General features: G+C 40.7%; 1 protein-coding gene across 2 annotated transcripts in view; it reads right to left on the bottom strand.

Annotated features, from left to right (window-relative positions):
* Positions 1-18,659, bottom strand: part of LOC118771009 (contactin-associated protein-like 2) — a 231,779-nt gene that overhangs the window by 118,019 nt on the left and 95,101 nt on the right. For both annotated transcript variants that reach the window (XM_036518836.1, XM_036518838.1), the window contains exon 3: positions 10,569-10,762. In XM_036518836.1, coding sequence (XP_036374729.1) covers positions 10,569-10,762 — 194 coding nt within the window. The remainder of the gene's footprint in view (positions 1-10,568; positions 10,763-18,659) is intronic.

Genomic DNA, 18,659 nt, shown 5'->3' with positions numbered 1-18,659 from the left:
TGTCATAGCTCTCAGTTGTGAGAGATGCACATCGCATGCACATTCTATAGACAGCAAGTCAGGACCATTCATCTGAAAGGTCTGTGGTAGCGTAGTGTAAAGGTTAAGAGGTTAAACTTTCCTAGGTTCAATCCCAGCCATAATCAACTGACAATGACTGGAAGTCCACACCAGCAGAATAACCTGGCTCTGTTTCCCTAGGGATAGTGGTTGGTAGGTCAACCAGGGTTTCCTCACTTCACTCCTCTCAGGCACTCTGTGATTCGTTATGCGCCTGCCTATTGCTTAGATGACATACCTGGTATAACACCTATCCTCCAGTTCCTGGCCACTTTGCTATAGTGTGGGACCATAGCACTGTGGGACTTGTAGTGCAACAAACAGCCACTGGTTTATCAGAGGATTGTATTCGTCTTGTTTCTGTGCTCTGGCATGAGTGCAGAAATTGTGTACATGAGACGGGTCTAATGTATAACTGAATTGGGTCTGAACAGGGTCACATGATGCAGGGAGAGGTATTAAAAAAGAAGCTTTATTTGTAAAAATAGACTTAAAATCCTGGGTAGGACAGTGATAGAGGTACCTTTAGGCATGATATGTTTATACACCCAAGATGAGGGGATCTGTTTGATAGGTAGCGATAATATCATAACTGCAGACAATAATTTTTTTATAACTCCAGAGTCATACAGATGTAGCTACCTACCTTCCATTAACAAACTTGATTTCCTCAAATGCACAGATTAAAAAAAAAAAAACTTTTCAAATGAATATATTACTGTCAAACTGCCCCCACACTATCTACATGTGACTAAAACATTAATGCAAAAAAGAAAACACCCACCAGAAATGTTTGCAAAACAGTTTAGACACGCACTCTAATAATACTTTTTTTCTCCTTCGGTTAACATATTTCAGCATGCAAATGGAGCTTCAAACCCACTGTACTGTAGATAACACTACCTGTGCCCCAATTGTGTCATACTGTAGCTTTCCGAGTCATGTTTGGGCCCTCTCTCACGACATTAGTTAGTTTTCATGCACACAATTCTGCAGACTGATCAGGCACAGCTCTTCAGCAAAGCATTTGTAGAGATTGCACTAAAACACATATCACCTTACAGTGATATTACTTCAGACTAACCCATTTTTATTCCAAAGTGCTGCCGTCTCACATTGTCTAACCTTACCCTCAGCTAAATGACTTTGATCGAGTTAGTGGAATTGAATTCCGCATTTTAAGACTGAAACTACTGTAAGCCACACACAGATAATGATCGCAACGGGAGGAAAATATCCTTTAAAGTGCTTTCCAGTGTTTCTCATGCAGAGGAGAATTAGATGAGCTGCCTGCTGTGAATGTCAAAAAACAATGAATTATCTGACTGACATTTTCAAAAGCAATTAATCTATTCGCTGAGTCATTTTATATCAAATTCCTGAAAATAATTAGCAGCCGGTCTGTGTTTTGGAGATCTCCTCTCTGGGCATGCTGTGATCGAGACTACCTGGAATGAATATTGATCGCCAGCCCGAGTGTTTGTTGCTGAGGAAAATCAAATCATTTCATAAATGGAAAATCATAATATAATAAGCAACACATGATATGGCTATTTTGAGTCCGACTGAGTGACACATTATTGGAAAAAAAAACCTGGTGGTGTCCACATATTACTGGCCATGCTGCCATTAATGGATTGAATCTAATAATAAAATTGATCCTCTTTTGCCTTGGAGACTCAATTAGGCAACAGGGTGCTTCCTCTATCATTTCTTTTAAAAAGCATTCAATTCATATCACATGTCATCAAAATGGTAAGATTTTACATTAAAAGGCCATTAAATAACCAATAATACACATGTTTTGAAGATGTTATAAACATTTATTGCAATGCCAGATGACAGCATCACTGAACTATTCTGGATTACCTTATAATGGAGTCTGCAAAACCAATGCTATATAGCCTTAATTGATGCTCAGTAAACATTCCTGAATCACATCAAGGGTGAGTAGCAACTTCCTTTCATCAGCATTTAATTAGTGGGACCTTTGATAACATCATTACTTCAAAAAGCAAAGATCCAAACTCTAGCAGTCACACCTAACTGAGGACAAGAATGTAAGCAGTGGAAAAGGCATGCAGCAAAAATTAAAAGTGCAAAAGAGATGTGATATAGTCTTCCAAGCGTCTGCCATTCTGTGGCATAGATTGAAATACTGTCTTTGGTGAAAGTGACTAATGAGAGTGTTAGGTGCCAGTTATGCTTATGGAGATTAGCAATGAAAACTTTTTATTTGATTTGAACCAATTAATACAACAGAACTCCCATTTGAAAATCAGCTTTTGGGTCGAGTGAAGATCTTATCAGACAATAGTGTTCAAGTATTACAGGTAATACTCTCTATGAGCCCAGAGACATAATGTGGTTCATTTTATAAGATGTGCATCCTATCCTGCAATGACTAGTTCACAGATACACAACATTCAGATCATACAGATTTCAAAATGTCTCTTTAATTAGTTAATGTTAAGCGTATTTGTAAACAGATGTTTCATATCCTAAAGGTATAACCAACAGCAAATTTCCATGATTAACTAATGTTAATTATTAAAAGTTTTTTTTTAATTTTCTTTATTGTTCTATTTCTTACAAAACAGACATATTCCTCTTGCACAAAACATAATTATCCCTGTCGTCAATTAATTACGAATGGTTAATGCTGTAAATTACAAAACTCATTAACAGCTCTCAATGTAAAAAGTTGCGCGCGAAAATGCCTTTGATTAAAGTAAAAAATTCAGTCAAGATAAATGTCAATATTTAATTTGGTCACATCTATATATAAGCCAGCATATATAATGTGTATGTTTAACTGGGTCTTGTTTATGGTGCAAACCTAGCACTTACAAACTCAATGGCCGGTACACGGCTAATATCTGTATGCTTGCCATATCTAAACGGATGCATTTCCTGGGTTCTTTTTTAATAAAACCAGATGCCACCCACGTTGATTTAGCATGACCAAAACGATTATAAATGATTCAAAGGCAGAGCGAATGCAGTTTGAAATACCGGAGCGATCGTTGCTGTCCAGTAGTGACTGTGCTTTAGTTGCAGCGCTAGTGATAACAATCCCATGAGAAACGTGTCAATTTTCTACTTCCGCCGCAGAGAAGTCTATATTTCATGAAATAATCATCTAGTGCCGGCAAACCTACTGTTGATCAAATTTACACATTTAACACTAATGTTTCGACATATGAAGTGAATTATTTATACCACACGCGTCCTATGCATTGTATGTATTAAACGTGACCTAATGTAGTTGTACAGACATTAGCATGAAGACCGAATGCAAATATAGACTATGACAATAACTGATGTTAACAAAATGTTTTTTTTTTTTTTTTTTTCCCAAAGGGTGTACATATGTACACGTCTTTACCTATGTCTAGTACTGTAGTTCTTTTCGTTCCACATCAGTAGCTGCTGAGCGCTGGAATGATGCGCTGTTCATGCTGTCTTGCTCCAGAGATCGTTAGTAGATTTCACTTACATTCAGTATATTCTCTCTCATGCCTTAATGTTAATAACAATGAGGATGTCTACTTCCTGATGCTATATTTGGGGGAAAGCATTCCATTTTAAAAATGAAATGCTTATATTAAGAAACCGGCGGCTGAATGTGAACAGACGGTGCATGCCTGATTCCACGAAGTTGAAGTGTGATCGCTTATTTCTTTAGACTCTATAATTATCACGAGAGCAGAGCAATGTGATCACTGTTTCTGGTAGTTATCATTTTTGTGTAATGTTAAGTTATCTTTAAAATCCATTATCAACAACAAACACGTGTATGAGCCAGATAACATTTTTTATTCAGTCTCCATTTTAACCATTTTAACAGAAATACTGTGCCAATGTAATTTTATGTAAATTACTTCAATGACATGGAAAACAGAAATAATGACATTTTAGGACTGCCTCGGAGTGGTAAATGGCAAATCAGTCGGAAAAACTCCTGATATACGCTTTTATGCATTGCTATACAATGGTATCTAGCTGTGCGTCAGGGGTAGCATCACAGCAAGCTTTCATGCATGCACCCCAATATCTATAGCACAGTTATGATTGAACAAATGGAATCATCAGGATATCATCACAAGGCCACTGAGTAGTGGTTCTAACTGCATTTAATAGCTAATTAGTGACTGAAACAATTCTAGATGCAAAGTATTCGTCTGTGGTTGCCTGAGGAGGTAAACAAAGCATTGAGGTGTGCCCGTGAAAACAAACTGCTCTAAGATCTAAGCAAAGCTGAAATAACAAAGTGGAAGAAAAAAAAAAAAACTAATGAAAGGGAAAAAAACAAATGCATTCTGGGGTAGAGGTGGGCTTACAGGGTAAACAAAGCATTGAGAAGTGCTAATGAAAAAAGTATTTATTTATTTTTGCCTGCTTCTGTAAAGGTGGGGCAATAGCAGTCAAAATAAAAAGTTCCCTGGCACATAGGTGAGTTTTCAGGGTAAATAATGCACCAAGAGACACCACATCACTGTGATGAAGGCATACCTGACAAGATGCTGTGCAATATGTGAAAACATCCCAAGCATGTGCAAGACTTCAGAAAGTAACAATTTGCTTAAAAATGAACATAATCAGGTCAGAGCTCAATATAAAAGATGTGCAACAGCAAACTGGACATTTTGGCAAACTGACCGTCCACAGGAGTTCATCAGAACTGACCATCTGTAGGCATGACTTGGCCTATTTTTAATATGCCTTGTTGCACTCAGTTGAAGTTTTGGGTTTCATTGGACAATTTGCAAGCTGTTGTTGATGTATTTTAAAATCCTCAAATTCCTGAGTACCTACGTCCTTCTTTCACAAGGCTGCGCACAATTGCAGCCATTCTGTCTTTTTTTAATGCTTGTCCTCCTTTTGCAACCCTGGAATTTCTTCCGACTAGTCTTGTCTATCTTACGTCATGCAGTGGAGTGCTGAATTGAGACAAATGCAACCCTCTGATTCACTTACATGCCAATGACATTGGTTAATATTTACAATACAAGTCCCACCACAGTAAAGCAGGTGCCAATTGGAGGATAAGCACTACTCTGTGGATGTCATCCTAGCAACTCACAGGCACCTGATGAATCAAAGGAAGCCTGAGAGTGGTGATCTGAGAAAACCCTGCCTGAAAAACCTCCCCCAATCCCGCTGACAGAAGCTGATTGGTTCTCCTGCTATGGGCTCCTCATCAACATTGGTTAATGATGAGGCTAGGACTGAACCCAGGAACACAGCACTCAGCCTGCACTCAAAAAAGCACCTTCTTGGCAAAGCCACTAATTCTTTCTCATCTTCATGACATGACACAATAATAGGGAAATGTACTATTGTATTTCTGTGAGAAAGGTGTCAGTCAGCAATCTGACAGCTCATATATTCTAAGTATCTCATCAGTTCTTAATGTGAAATCCACAGGATGACAAAATGCTGACTGATACAAGCCAACTAAACAATCATCGATCACAGTGCTGACACGGTAGAAAACAGTTCACAGTCAGATCACAGTCCCTCAAGCAAACGATAAGGATGACTTTAACAGCACCTCGGTCATTCAGATGTAATAATTCACAAAAATACACAATTTCACAAGCTCCTATGTGAGTATCCAGTTATGAAAAAGATATAAAGTGTTTAAAACACATAACTGGAACTGAAAACAAGAATTACACAGTCTAGTATTTATCACCCTCTTATAAATGACAAAACATGTCATATATAGATTTTATAATACATATAGAGTACAAGTAAAAATGTATGTAATTGTATGATACATTTGCATGCCTATAAATACCTATAAAAACCATGCAGTGATAGATATTTTCTAGTATATGCTGTGTGTTTACAATACAACATAATATACTACAACATGTACAATGTATTCCTTCACTTTAAGGATTTTTCATGGCTCTTTTCATTACTCTTTCATGCTTGAAGATCAAAGTGCACACCCTCATAGTTTAAAATCCATGCCTACATACACAAGTATATACACTCATGCATAGCAATACGGGTGATGCTTTGTACATATTCATATTTGTTTTCTATATAAAAGTTTGTCAGCAGCTTCTATTGAGAAGTTTAGACCACATAAATACACTATATGGACAAAAGTATTTGGCTACACCTGTTTTTCAGGATTTGGGATAGGCCCCTTATCTCCAGTGAAGGGCAATCTTAATGCTTCAGCATACCAAGACATTTTGGACAATGCTATGCTTCCAACTTTGTGGCAACAGTTTGGGGAAGGCCCTTTTCTATTCCAACATGACTGTGCCCCAGTGCACAAAGCAAGGACTATAAAGACATGGTTTGATGAGTTTGGTGTGGAAGAACTTGACTGGTCCACACAGAGCCCTGACCTCAACCCCATCGAGCACCTTTGGGATGAACTGGATCGGACATTGCGAGCCAGGCCTTCTCGTCCAACATCAGTGTCTGACCTCATAAATGCTCTACAGAATGAATAGGCATAAATTCCCACAGAAACACTCCAAAATCTTGTGGAAAGCCTTCCAAGAAGAGTGGAAGCTGTTATAGCTGCAAAAGGGGGACCAACTCCATATTAAAGTGTATGTATTTGAATGCAATGTCATTACAGTCCCTGTTGGTGTAATGGTCAGGCCGAATACTTTTGTTCATATAGTGTATCTCTAAATGAAGTTCTGTAGCACTTACAGTAGCTATATTAAATAGGAACAATATCTACATAAAGATATAAACTGAGTATTTGATGATCAGTTACACTTAATTTCATGTTTTCACATTTATTTCACAAAAGCAACTTTTAACGAGGCCTTTTGTATTCATATAACATAAAATATAACTTCAGTGGAAAGGAAATGTTACCCAAAGGGATAAGCAGTACAGATGACTGTAATCCAATTCAAAAATGGGTATATTTGAGTCAAACGTAGTGGCATTATTGTAAGAAATTGCAAGTGGTCACTTTTGAAAGCACTAGGAAGTTTGTGTTCATTAGCAGTCTGACTGAATGCAGCAGACTGAATATCATTTGATAAATGTATTTTTACCTTCATGACAGAAGCACTGAAGGGTCCAGATTCTTGAGATTTACAGATTTGTGTCTGTTGCTTAGAGTTTAGATGGGAAACACCAGGGCCGTGGCCAGGCCAAGTCTTTATGGGGCCTTAAGCAGAATTTGATTTGGGCCCCCCCCCACTGCCTCAGCACCGCCAGTACTATTGACTATTGTCAATGCTTGATCATTCACACACCTACTGGAAATCTAACACACCCATTATAAATTTTATTAGTTGTAAATTTCTTGGGGGCCCTCTGATGGCCATGGGGGGCCCTGAGCAGGTGTTTAGTTCGCTTATGCGTCGGGCTGGCTCTGGGAAACACTCCCTATATTCAAGTTCCTAAATTCAGACCTACAGTGAGATATGTTCAGTGGTTCTGAACACAGTTTGAGTATGGTCCTAAATAGGATGGTGTGTGGTCAATGGTTCTGAAGTTAGCTTGTATTCCAATGTGCTGGTGTTGTTAGTAAACACGTTTTTTTAGTCTGATTTTTAACAAAAGAGATAAACTAAAAAAAAATAAACTGTTTTCCCAAAATGAAAAATACTATGAATTAAAATGAATTGACTTGGATGGATGGATAATGACATTGGCTTTTCAGGACAACAAAACATTCATAGCCCTGTGGTACTGGGAGCAGGAAGCTACAGGCTTCCATGGTGGAGACATGGTGGAGAAGTATTCAGTGCCTGGAACAATGACAATCAACCTCAAGGAAGGAACAAGTTCTTCAGGACCAGGGACAGCAGCCTTCAGGGTCATGCTTTACTCATTTCTACCAGCTCCAACAAAGTGGACTGACCCTTACCACTAATGTCAGAGGCTTTACTCCACCACTGTGCCAGCTCCATGCTGGTGTGGTACCATTCATATTACACTGCCCAATGCTGCCTTTGCAGCGTAACTGTATTTGCATATTAAGCCCATTAACACTTACTGGCTGGTTGAGCTGCTATATTACATTACATTACATGCATTTAGCAGACGCTCTTATCCAGAGCACCTTCCAGCACAACAGAACAGAAGTGTAAAGTAAAATGAGCAACAGTATCAGACCAGGCTAACAACACTCTCAGACCAGTGAGTGTGAGCATAACACCATTCAAGCCCTATGACAGGTTAACTTGTGCAACCTGACCAGGTAATGGAAGCCAAGTACACTACATCACAATACTACATGTAAAATGAACATCAAATCCTAGATGTAGCTGGTTTTAGGGGGTGGGGATTGAGGTAGAACCAAGCTGGAGTCTGAAGAGGTGGGTCTTCAGTTTGCGACGGAAGATGGCCAGCGATTCTGCTGTCCTAACATCCGCGGGGAGTTCATTCCACTACTGAGGAACCAGTAAAGACAGAGATCGAGCCTGAAAGGAACGACCCCTTCAAGACAGGACAATCAGTTGCCCCGTAGATGCAGAGCACTGTCATCTTGATGGAACATAGGGTTTGAAGACTGATCATAGGGGATGAGGGGGCTGTCCCATTCACTGTCCTGCATGCCAACACCAACGTTTTTTAATTTGATGCAAGCAAAAGCAGGAAGCCAATGAAGCAAAGTTAGGATGGGAGTAACTTGACTACATTTAGGGAGACTGTAAACAAGTCATGAAGCTGTATTCTGGATAAGTTGCTAAGATGAAACCTAACTTTCTAACTATCAAGGTGCTTTCAGTATGCTAGCTAGCTGCAACTTACAAAACAACTACTAAAATGTAATCAGTTTTTATTTTTGTTCAATTTTACAGACTTTAACAATACCTTCTTTTGTAGATGGAAAACTTCAGAGGAATCTCAGTATTACTTTATAATGCTTTTCAACAAATCAAACTAAGTGACAAAACAAATATTTTATGTCTTCTGTTGGCAGATATCATATACCACTATAACAGCTTTCTTGCTCCATTCATACTGCAGGTGATCCAGGGAATATCTGGCTTTATAACACCTCCAAAGGTAGCACGAAAGCCAGCTAAAGTGTAGAGTAGGCTTTTTTTGTGCTATCCTTATACACTGCAGTGAAGTCCACTGAAAAGCTGGGTTTTAGCTGGCTTAATGGTGGCTTACTCTGCAGTGTAAAAGGGACTTGCAGTGAGTGTGGTTGCACTGCACTCCCTCAGCAGGGGGCCTGGGATGCAAAAGGGTGCGAACCCTGAAGAAAATTCGAGACGCCAGGAAGGTAAAGCCTAATGCTCTCATTATTACTTCCACGGAACCCTTAGACTGTGGCTAGTGACTAGACTACTGTGATCTTGCGCCATCCCGGGGATCCCAGAGACACCACCACAGTCATCTTCTTCAAGCCCCTGCAGACCTAAAGCTGAATTCCCCTCTTCCTTCACATTTATGGAATTGTGTTTATTCTTATTGACTGCTTTATTGTGCTTTTGTTTATTTTTGTTGTGCTCTTTGGCCTTTGTGCCTAAATAATACAGTTCTATGCATCTTAGTCTGGGTTTCCATGACAACCCTTTATTTGTGCTGTACTTAGAAACTTTAGCCCCACAATTTACTGTACATATGGTGCTTCCAATTCTCTTTCAAATTCCTCAACTGCTCATTAATCCCCCCTATTATATCTCTACTGCTGCATTGTGAGCACTTCTCACGACCTGGTAGAACACAGGTTACAAGGCACTTGAGATAAAGCTCAGAGAAACACTTTTGATCTGACATAATAAGTACCAGTATCAGCCTTCCAACTAAATGCTTCCCTTGGTTTTGTTTTCAAAATCTAATAAGCTCTTATCCCCCAGAGATTGCCAGTCTGATAAACTTTGTTTGATAATGCTTATTAGTAAGGAAAAGTATTGTTCATTATTTGTCAGACAAAATTACTTTGGGTGCTGTTGCGGGCCAATGTCTGCACAACCTGCCAGGTGAGGTAACCTGGCTCATAACAAAGCTACCTCAGAAATGCACCGAGGGAAAATGGAGTCACCGTGCTGTGCAGTGACTTCTGGAGGATGCCCCTGCGTTATGAAACCTGGCTTTGATGGATATGTTTACCTGAAGATGTTAGGCCGGTTTTCCTGTCAAAATGTGGAGATGGGCCTTTCGCACACTGGAGATTGCATTTGCATAAGATTGCATTTGCAAGAACTTTAATTGCTAAATAATTGCAGTGTATCTAGACAAACACTTATCCACAAAGGCTTCTCAAATGTACATGGTAAGAACTGAATGAACACATCTGAAAATCACAACACATGTTCAGCTGGTATTTTAGATATCAAATGGAGATGGATATCATGAAAATGCAATCACTTAGCCTCTAAAGCCTCAATGAAATCCACTAGTAAAAAGCTCTTAAAACAACATGAATCGATCAATGGAATGGACTGTGCTTGTATCTGATCAGGGAGCATACAGTATATACTATTATTAAAGGGCTATACTATTTATATTTTTGCAGGAATATACTCAGCTGCAAGGGATTTAGCTGGACTCACCCAGATGTTGCCATCTTGATGGTATGGTTTCCAGTTCCTTCCTGTTTCGCTGTAGAGGAGCCTGTACTGTTTCGTCCAATCAGAGCTGCTGTATCTGCCCTGCGTTGCAATGGCTGTGACCTGCTTCCTGTTCCCCAGATCTACCTGCAGCCACTGGTAATGGTCACTGTCCAGAGGCGACCAGCCCCCTGCACCTAAGAAGAACAGAGTAACAGATGTCAGTTGGAACACTCAACAGGTGTCAATTTAATGCAGGTTATGCATATTCATATTCCCATCTGTGCCCACATACCCATTAATAGTAATCTCCTCATGCACAAAAATGTTGGGTTTCTGCTGTGAGATTCTCTGTCACAGCGTCTGATAGTCTTTTTATTCTCCAGCGGCTCGTTCAACAGGAGCTTCAGGCTCGTGTCTGAGAGCCTAGGTCTCCTGCTGTGATTCCAGGGAGGAGGAACATTGTGTTGGGCAGAAACTGACACAGGTGCTGCTTTTAGCCAGACACAGAGCGCAACCGCAGGGAAATGGGAAAATGCGGTGTCACACAAACACAACTGCCTGTATGAGAAAGCCCCAAGCATGGCCAACAGCATCGGCCTGTGCTTCTCAGAGATAGGATCACAGACCGGTTCAGAGCCCGGCGTGGCTAATCGCTCTTTTCCCTGCCACACACCCGTGAAAAGAGAGGGACGCTAAAAAGGCACAGGGGATTCTCCCACGGCTATTCTGGGAGGAACCCGACAAAACAGTGAGTGACCCCAAGCTATCAGCCACCGCGGCCCCCACCAGAACAATCCGATATCTAATCCAATTACAGGGTCATTACTTTTCAGCTGTGGGCTAGGACAGATAAACATGGAACATAACTGAAAAATCGATACTTCCCAGGTGGAAGATGTTGCAGGGTATACACAGTAATGCCATCTGACAGAGGACACTGAACACTGCATGGAGATAAAATGTGGGCAGTGAGGGGAGTGGCAGGGACAAATGCTGAACGGCCTCTGCCACCAGGCGCACCCAAACAGCCGTGGGGCATTGTGGGAAGGGGAAGCGAGATCGAGCCAACCAGCACGCAGGCCAAACTTTGAGCCTGGGGACGGCCACTCTGCTGTGGTGAGATCCTGAGGAAGATAAGGCAATAAGGCGCCACTCTTAATGGTGGTGCTCAAAGTAGGCGAGAGGGGGCACCTTGCAAGGCGAAAGCGGGTCAAGGAAGAAACCAGAGGGAGCAGAGAGAAATTTCATGTTTGTGGATATCACGCCATCTGTAATCTGAGAGATGAGACGATAAGAACTCGTGGAGGAAGATAGAAGGCACTTTGCTGCTGGCCGCTGTGTTCGAGATCGCCGCTGCTTGGCAGGTGGTCTGTTTTTCAGGACCTGTCGGAGCAGCCTCACACGGGTTTAGTTCTCAGCATCGGTAGGTTACACTGTCAATTTTTTTTTTCCATCTGGAGCGCGCTGCTCGGTGAGATCTAGCCCACACCTGCTTTAAGAGGTGGCCATGTCTGATGTGCTCTAACATCCTGCAATTTTGAACAGACTGCAATTTTGAGACTTTAAGAGGCAACTAGAGGGATCGTTGGAGAAAAGAGCAAGGAGGGAAACTGCGCAGTGATACATATCAAGCATTTTAGGTGAGCCCATAGATATACAGATTAAACGGCAGCTGTAAGATACTAATCATTTTTTCAAAGGAGCGGCACGGATGACAGTTAAGTCTCAGACATTTCATATTGCTTCTCCTCCCACAGCTAAAGAAGTCCTCTGTCAATCAGATTACTCTTGTACGCTTTCTGCAAGTTTGTCATTTCTTTTTTTCAACATAAATGATTAGATGCAATTTTCACAACAATTTCCCCAATCCAGCATGGTTTTTTAGTGTACAAATTCAAGAAAACTGGCTTGATCCATTGTTTAAACTACAGGGTTTAAAAGTCCCCTGCTGCTGTAAGGCTTGATGTTGATTAGATCTTATGCAGTCCATACCTGAAGAGACAAATTACTTTAGAGCACAAAGGATTTTGGAGAAAAAATGTGATCAACATAAATGCCCTGTGAAAGTGTATGTCTCTTTCCTGTGCTCACAGAGGCTTGCCCTATGAATGCTTATGAGTCTGCCAGCCGTCACTCAGACAGTGACAGATCTTCTGGGGATTTAAACAAAGAGGTGATTTAATCTTACCGAACAGCATTTGCGTCACTCCTTTTAAATAACATATTTATCCACTGCAAGAGCTGTTACGGTTATAAGGGTAGCGCTCAAAAGATGCCTTTGTGTCTGAGTTCAGGAAGTGATGCTTTTCTGTGATCTGTGAGGCTGGTGGCAGTGCTGTTATACCATAGAGATCTGCGTACGGCAGGTGCCTCCCACATCGACATGAATGTTCATTTATATATATATAAATGTGTGTGTGTGTGTGTGTGTGTGTGTGTGTGAGTGTGTGTATGTATGTATGTATGTATATAAAAATCTGTCAACAAAGTTGTAGTTGAGTAACCATTCAGGGTTCAAACAAATTCATGAGACAAACCATTGAATATAAATGAGTAAGCAAATATATGTGTGTGTGTATGTGTGTCTGTCTGTCTGTCTGTGGATACACACACACAAACACACATATATGTGCATGTTTGTACATAACATTTGATTTATAAAATATATTTATAATATGTACTTTTTCTTATTTTAATTTTTTCAGTTGTTAAACAGGGGACTATGCCTGTTCTAAAACATTTTGCAGCTGTTTAATAAAGGTGAAAATGAGTTTTATTCAGACAAATAACCTATTAATAGGCTGAAAACAGGACATTGGCACATTGCTATTCTGCCGGCTCCAGGACAAAGGATGAGCCTCTCTCTCTCCCTGCCTCCCCCTCCTGGACCTCTGGTTGGTCTCTGGCTCTTATTAGCTTCCCGCTGGCATGCCATCTCCCCGCTTCTCTCCCACGGCACCCTGACTACACCCTGCGCACTCTCCTGCAGCAACACACACACAAACAGCTTTCCACTCAAGTGGGCTTTGACCTTTTCCTTCCACCCACAACACAAGCTTGCCCTGTCTTACAGATCAAATGTCACTACGCTGGGGGGGGTCACTCTCCCAATATTCCCTAACTGACTATCTAGCCTGCTGTAGGGCTGGTGTGTGTGTGTGTGTGTGTGTGTGTGTGTGTTTGTATTCACTCACATATTCCCTAACCTACTATCTGCACTGCTGTAGAACTGGTGTGTGTATGTATGCCCATATTCCATAACTGACTATGTCTGGACTGTTGTAGAACCATACATTTATACATCCATCTGTATGATGTAGACCTAAAGTAAACCCCAGGCACATCATTATATAATGATCATTAGATCATCCCGCTATTATCATTTTACTTTCTCTTTGAAGTAGTTTGAAGTTACTTTGAAGTTTCTTTCTTTTGTTTGACTTTTTAAAGTACTCCCGAGAATTCATTACAATGTGAAACCCAAAGTGTTTGTTTAGACGACGAGGCATCCTGATAAATCCACGCACAGATCGGCTGACCGAACAGTTCGATTGCTTGATCAATTATCATTTTAGTGCTGAAGGAAACTCTAAGGGTGGTGACATCACTGCCAAGAGCAGAGACAGAGGGGGCCTTTTACTTCAGTCTGAAATGCTCTCACATGCACCCCGGCCCGCTCCCCTCATGCAAGCCAACAGCTACGTCCTTGGCAGGAAAGGATCAAAGAGCTCCTCTTCATAAGAGATGTAGCATGAAATTCAACACGTCTGGGGCGGGAACACACCTGATGCAGGCAAAGCCCCGCTGAACATTCAAAGGGAAACGGGCCTACTGGGAGCTACATGTCTGTTCTGCGGTAATGTGTTGAGAATCTTTATCCCCCATTACTTCACACATGGTGCCAGTATATTTCAATGAACGCCTGCTTTATGTTAACATTTATTAGCAGAAACATTCATCCTGGATGAAATATATCGTGTGCATGCTCTCCATTCATGATGCCAGATATTTATTTCAGCTGTCTAAGCTCAGAACCCTGTTGCAGAGTAGAAGATAAGTGTCCCACTTAAGATTCAAACCCAAGCCTCTGCTTACAAGCTGAGCTGAAAATGTCCCAATCCGGGATAAAAATAAGTATATTTCAACCCTGAAAATGAGTATTATTATGTGAAATGATCAAAGGGAGCTAATGTTGCATTGAAATTGTGCAACTGGGATGCTTGGAACTTACAACTCATTATGGACATGGGAAATGGCCACCCTGTAGGTTATCAGTAAGAAGCCTGCAAGTCTCTTGCTGGTGTCTATGTATTTTGTGCCAAGTGAATTGAGCACCATGTCAGTTTAAGCTTATTCAGTATTTAGTATGAGCACGAAATTAGACAATGGAAAAGTTTATAATCTTTTGGATAATTGTGAAGTTTATAATCTCCAAACACTGCTTTTGTTTATCACTACAACAAGCCACTTTTCCATCCTTTTCCATCCTTTTCTGTGAACTCTTTATATTTTACAATTGACACCCTTGTTTAGGGTGACTTGCATAGCTTTATTTTAGATGCCATTAATTTATACAGAATGATATTTATCAAAGCAATTTTTACAACTGGTTATTCTCTAAAGAGGTTTATATTTTCCAATTTAGATTTGGAATTATATTTTCAGATTCTGACTCCATACAACTCCTAATAGCTAATAGGCCAGACATCCACCGACTGGGCCCCATCCCCTCTCCTCTAATTCAAGAATCTGCACCTGCACAGCCTAGATTTATCTCCTCCTCGGTGGAGTCCTCCCTCTGATCTGTGACTGCGTTCCTACAGCCTTTAAACAGGCAGTAAGCAAACTACTAATTAAGAGACAACATTGGTCTATTCACTGTTCCAGAACTGCAGACCTGTCTCCCCTCTGGCATTTCTTTCAAAAACCCAGGAAAGGGTTGCATCCAACCAGCTGTCTCGTTTCCTGACTCAACATGACCTACCTGATCCTAAGCAGGCTCATTTCAAAGCGGGTCAGTCAATGGAAACTTTCAAAGTAGCGCTGCTCTCTGTAACCGAGACTCTCAACCTTGCTAGAGCTACCTCCGTGATCCCTGTCATTGATGTATCTGCTGCTTTTGATACAGTTGACTAACAGGACCTCCCGGCAAGCCTGGTTGAACAGGGCATTTCAATCACTGCCCACAAGTGGTTTTCATCCTACCTTTCCACCTTCAAGGTAGCATAACGGTTCATGTTGTGACTGTGTCTCAAAACTGCATTGTCTCAGTGCAGGATTCTTTTGGAGATCTGTTCTTTACCCTCTCCCCTTTTCCTTTTACTCAAAGTCTATGGGATCAATCCCACCATATCCATGCAGATTATACAGAACTCTCTGCCATTTCCACCGACTAACAAGTATCTTGCCTCACGCATCAATGCTTTGCTCGTTGATGTCTCCAGCGTGATGATCGATAAACATCTCAAGCTCAGTCTCTCCAAAATCAAACATCTCTACATTGCGGCTTACCCCTGCATACTAACCTCTCCTCCACATACAATATGGCAGTGGTGACACAAAGCTGCAAACTCCTCCTTTCTAACGTTTATAAATTCCACCTATTTTTACTGGTAACTCAGCACAACTCTTAGCTCAAGCCATGGTACTCTCCAGACAAGACTACTTACTCCAACTTTAGGGTGTCCACCTATTTTTAGTACTCACTCAGCACCAGAGGTGGAGAACCCCAGCTTCAGAAAGTAAAAGTCCTGCCACGTATTTGTTCCACCCATGCACTACACCAGCTGAATTTAATTAGCACAACTCTTCAGCCAGGTAGAGGAGCTAATTAGTGAAATCACCTTGTTTCGTGAATGGCTAGAACAAATACATGGTAGGACTTTTACTCTCTGAAGCCGGGGTTTTCCACCTCTGCTCAGCACAACTCTTGGTTCAAGCCATGGTACTCTCTAGGCCACAGTACTTATTGCAACTTTCTTCTGGCTGGCCTCCAAGCAAGTGAGAACTGTTCCAACCAGAACTCTCCAGCTGATACAGAACAGAGCTGCTCAACTGACCTACAGCTATTAAAAACTACCATGTCAGGCCAGTCCTTATTTCTCTACATTGGCGACCTGTTATGACTCAAATAAATGTCAAAACTCTGTTTCTAGCCTACTGAGCAGTAACAAAAACTGCACCCCCATACTTAAAATCTATTATCACGCCCCACGCTCCAGCCTGACCACTACACTCCACTACCTCCAGAAGCCATAATCTGCTTTTAGAAGAGTCACGCATTTTGATCACATCCTTTCTTTACCTTTGCCCCCCAAGTGGTGAAATGTGCTTCCCACAACTGTCAAAACAGGGGGATCACCGTTCATTTTTTTTTTTGGCAAAGACACAAAAATCGCCTATTCAGACTACAGATGGGCTCTCTGAACTCTGACCTCTCCCTCTCTTAAAACTACCATAAAAGCTAGTGGTTGTAAAACGCATCACAATTTAAGTGGAGGATAAAAGCCCGGTGGCACTTCAAGCTTTCACAGCAGAGTGAACTCAGTGGTAAACATGTTGTGGCGGCACAAACCTGACGCCTGGAAATTTGTAGTAAAAGTTTGGCTGTGTAAAAGGTTGTGTGCCCTATGACAGCACTTACTCCCATTGTGACGGTGTTTGTCACAATGGGACTGCATTTCAAGGATGGCAATAATGATTCACTATGCGTGCAGCTTAGTGCCAAACTCTGTTGAATGGACTTCTTGCATGGCACTCTAGATAAGACCTTCTGCCAAATGAATAAATTTAATGTAATGCAATTTATACAGCTAGATATTTACTAAAGAAATTTCTAAAGCCAGATATTTGCTAAAGCTATTTATACAGTTTGATATTGACTAAAGCAATTGAGGTTAAGTGCCTTGCTCAAGGGAACAACGGCAGGGACCCTAGGGAATTAAACCAACAGCCTTCTGATTACAAATCATAAAAAGTTTCTTTAATCAGAATTTGTTGAGGAACATGGGTTGTGTACTAGGCAAAAAAATATATAAATGCATTTCACTAATACCCTAGTTCAAAGGAAGTTTGTAATTATTGCCTGCAAAGAAAATATTTTGACTAATTAAATGTAACCCATGTGGTTTTCCCCTCATTTACATGTAAGTGTCACAGATGTGTCAGTATTATCAGGCATATACAAAGGAAGTTTATTGATGTTGTTGATTGTGAATTATTAAATCTATAATACAAGTAAACAGTGTTAATAAGAGACACTAAAACAAAGGTAAGTTAGAGTTCATTTCTTCTGTGAGAGACATACATATAGTTAGCACTCTCCCTTGTTTCTAAGGCTGTAACACGTGTCCATACATACTTTCATAGCTTCCTCCCACTGGGAAATTTTGAGATGAGTCTAAACCATTACAACCATCAGACTGTAAGGCTACTCTAAGATTACCCACTTCGAGATAAGAGCAAAGGACAAAAAGAATCACACAGGTCTACTGGGAGAGGCAACTCACTGAGGAATCGTACAAGAGCATGCAGAACTGAACTGAATCAGAGAGTTCTTGTCATGCTACTAACTGAATGAGAATTCCAGTGGGGGGAAATTAAGTTAAAATTTACTCTTTAATGGCCCAACGTGCAACAACCTAAAAGTGCAAAACATTACAAACATTTTGCATTAGCTGCTCCTCTACCTCGATAAAACACAGTAATGAAATTAGCTGACACTTCAATCAAAAAATTGCAGCAGATATAAAACATTTCATTCACAGAGAAAAAAAAACAATACCAGAAAGATGGTTTTTGCTTAATTGTTTGCAGAAAAAAATCTTAACAGTACTGCACAGACAAGGTCATATTGTTCACAAATAATGAATTTTATTCTGTGTGGTTTTGTTTTATCATGAGTATGAATAATTATGGCAGACACTGTATAAATATAATGTACATAAAACCCAAATTCCAAATAGAAGCTGCATCCCCCTTTGCTGTGCTGAGAAGTGTTTTTATTTGTGTGCTTAGTTCCTTCTCTAATTAAATGGCACCGCTGCCAGCTCTCTCTGCGGTTACAGTTAAATGCCCATGTTTTGACCTTTA

This window comes from Megalops cyprinoides, chromosome 24 (genome assembly GCF_013368585.1).
Source record: "Megalops cyprinoides isolate fMegCyp1 chromosome 24, fMegCyp1.pri, whole genome shotgun sequence".
In the NCBI taxonomy this organism is placed as follows: domain Eukaryota; kingdom Metazoa; phylum Chordata; class Actinopteri; order Elopiformes; family Megalopidae; genus Megalops; species Megalops cyprinoides.
Note: the sequence above shows the minus strand (reverse complement) of the source record. Positions and strands in the feature narration are given on the sequence as shown.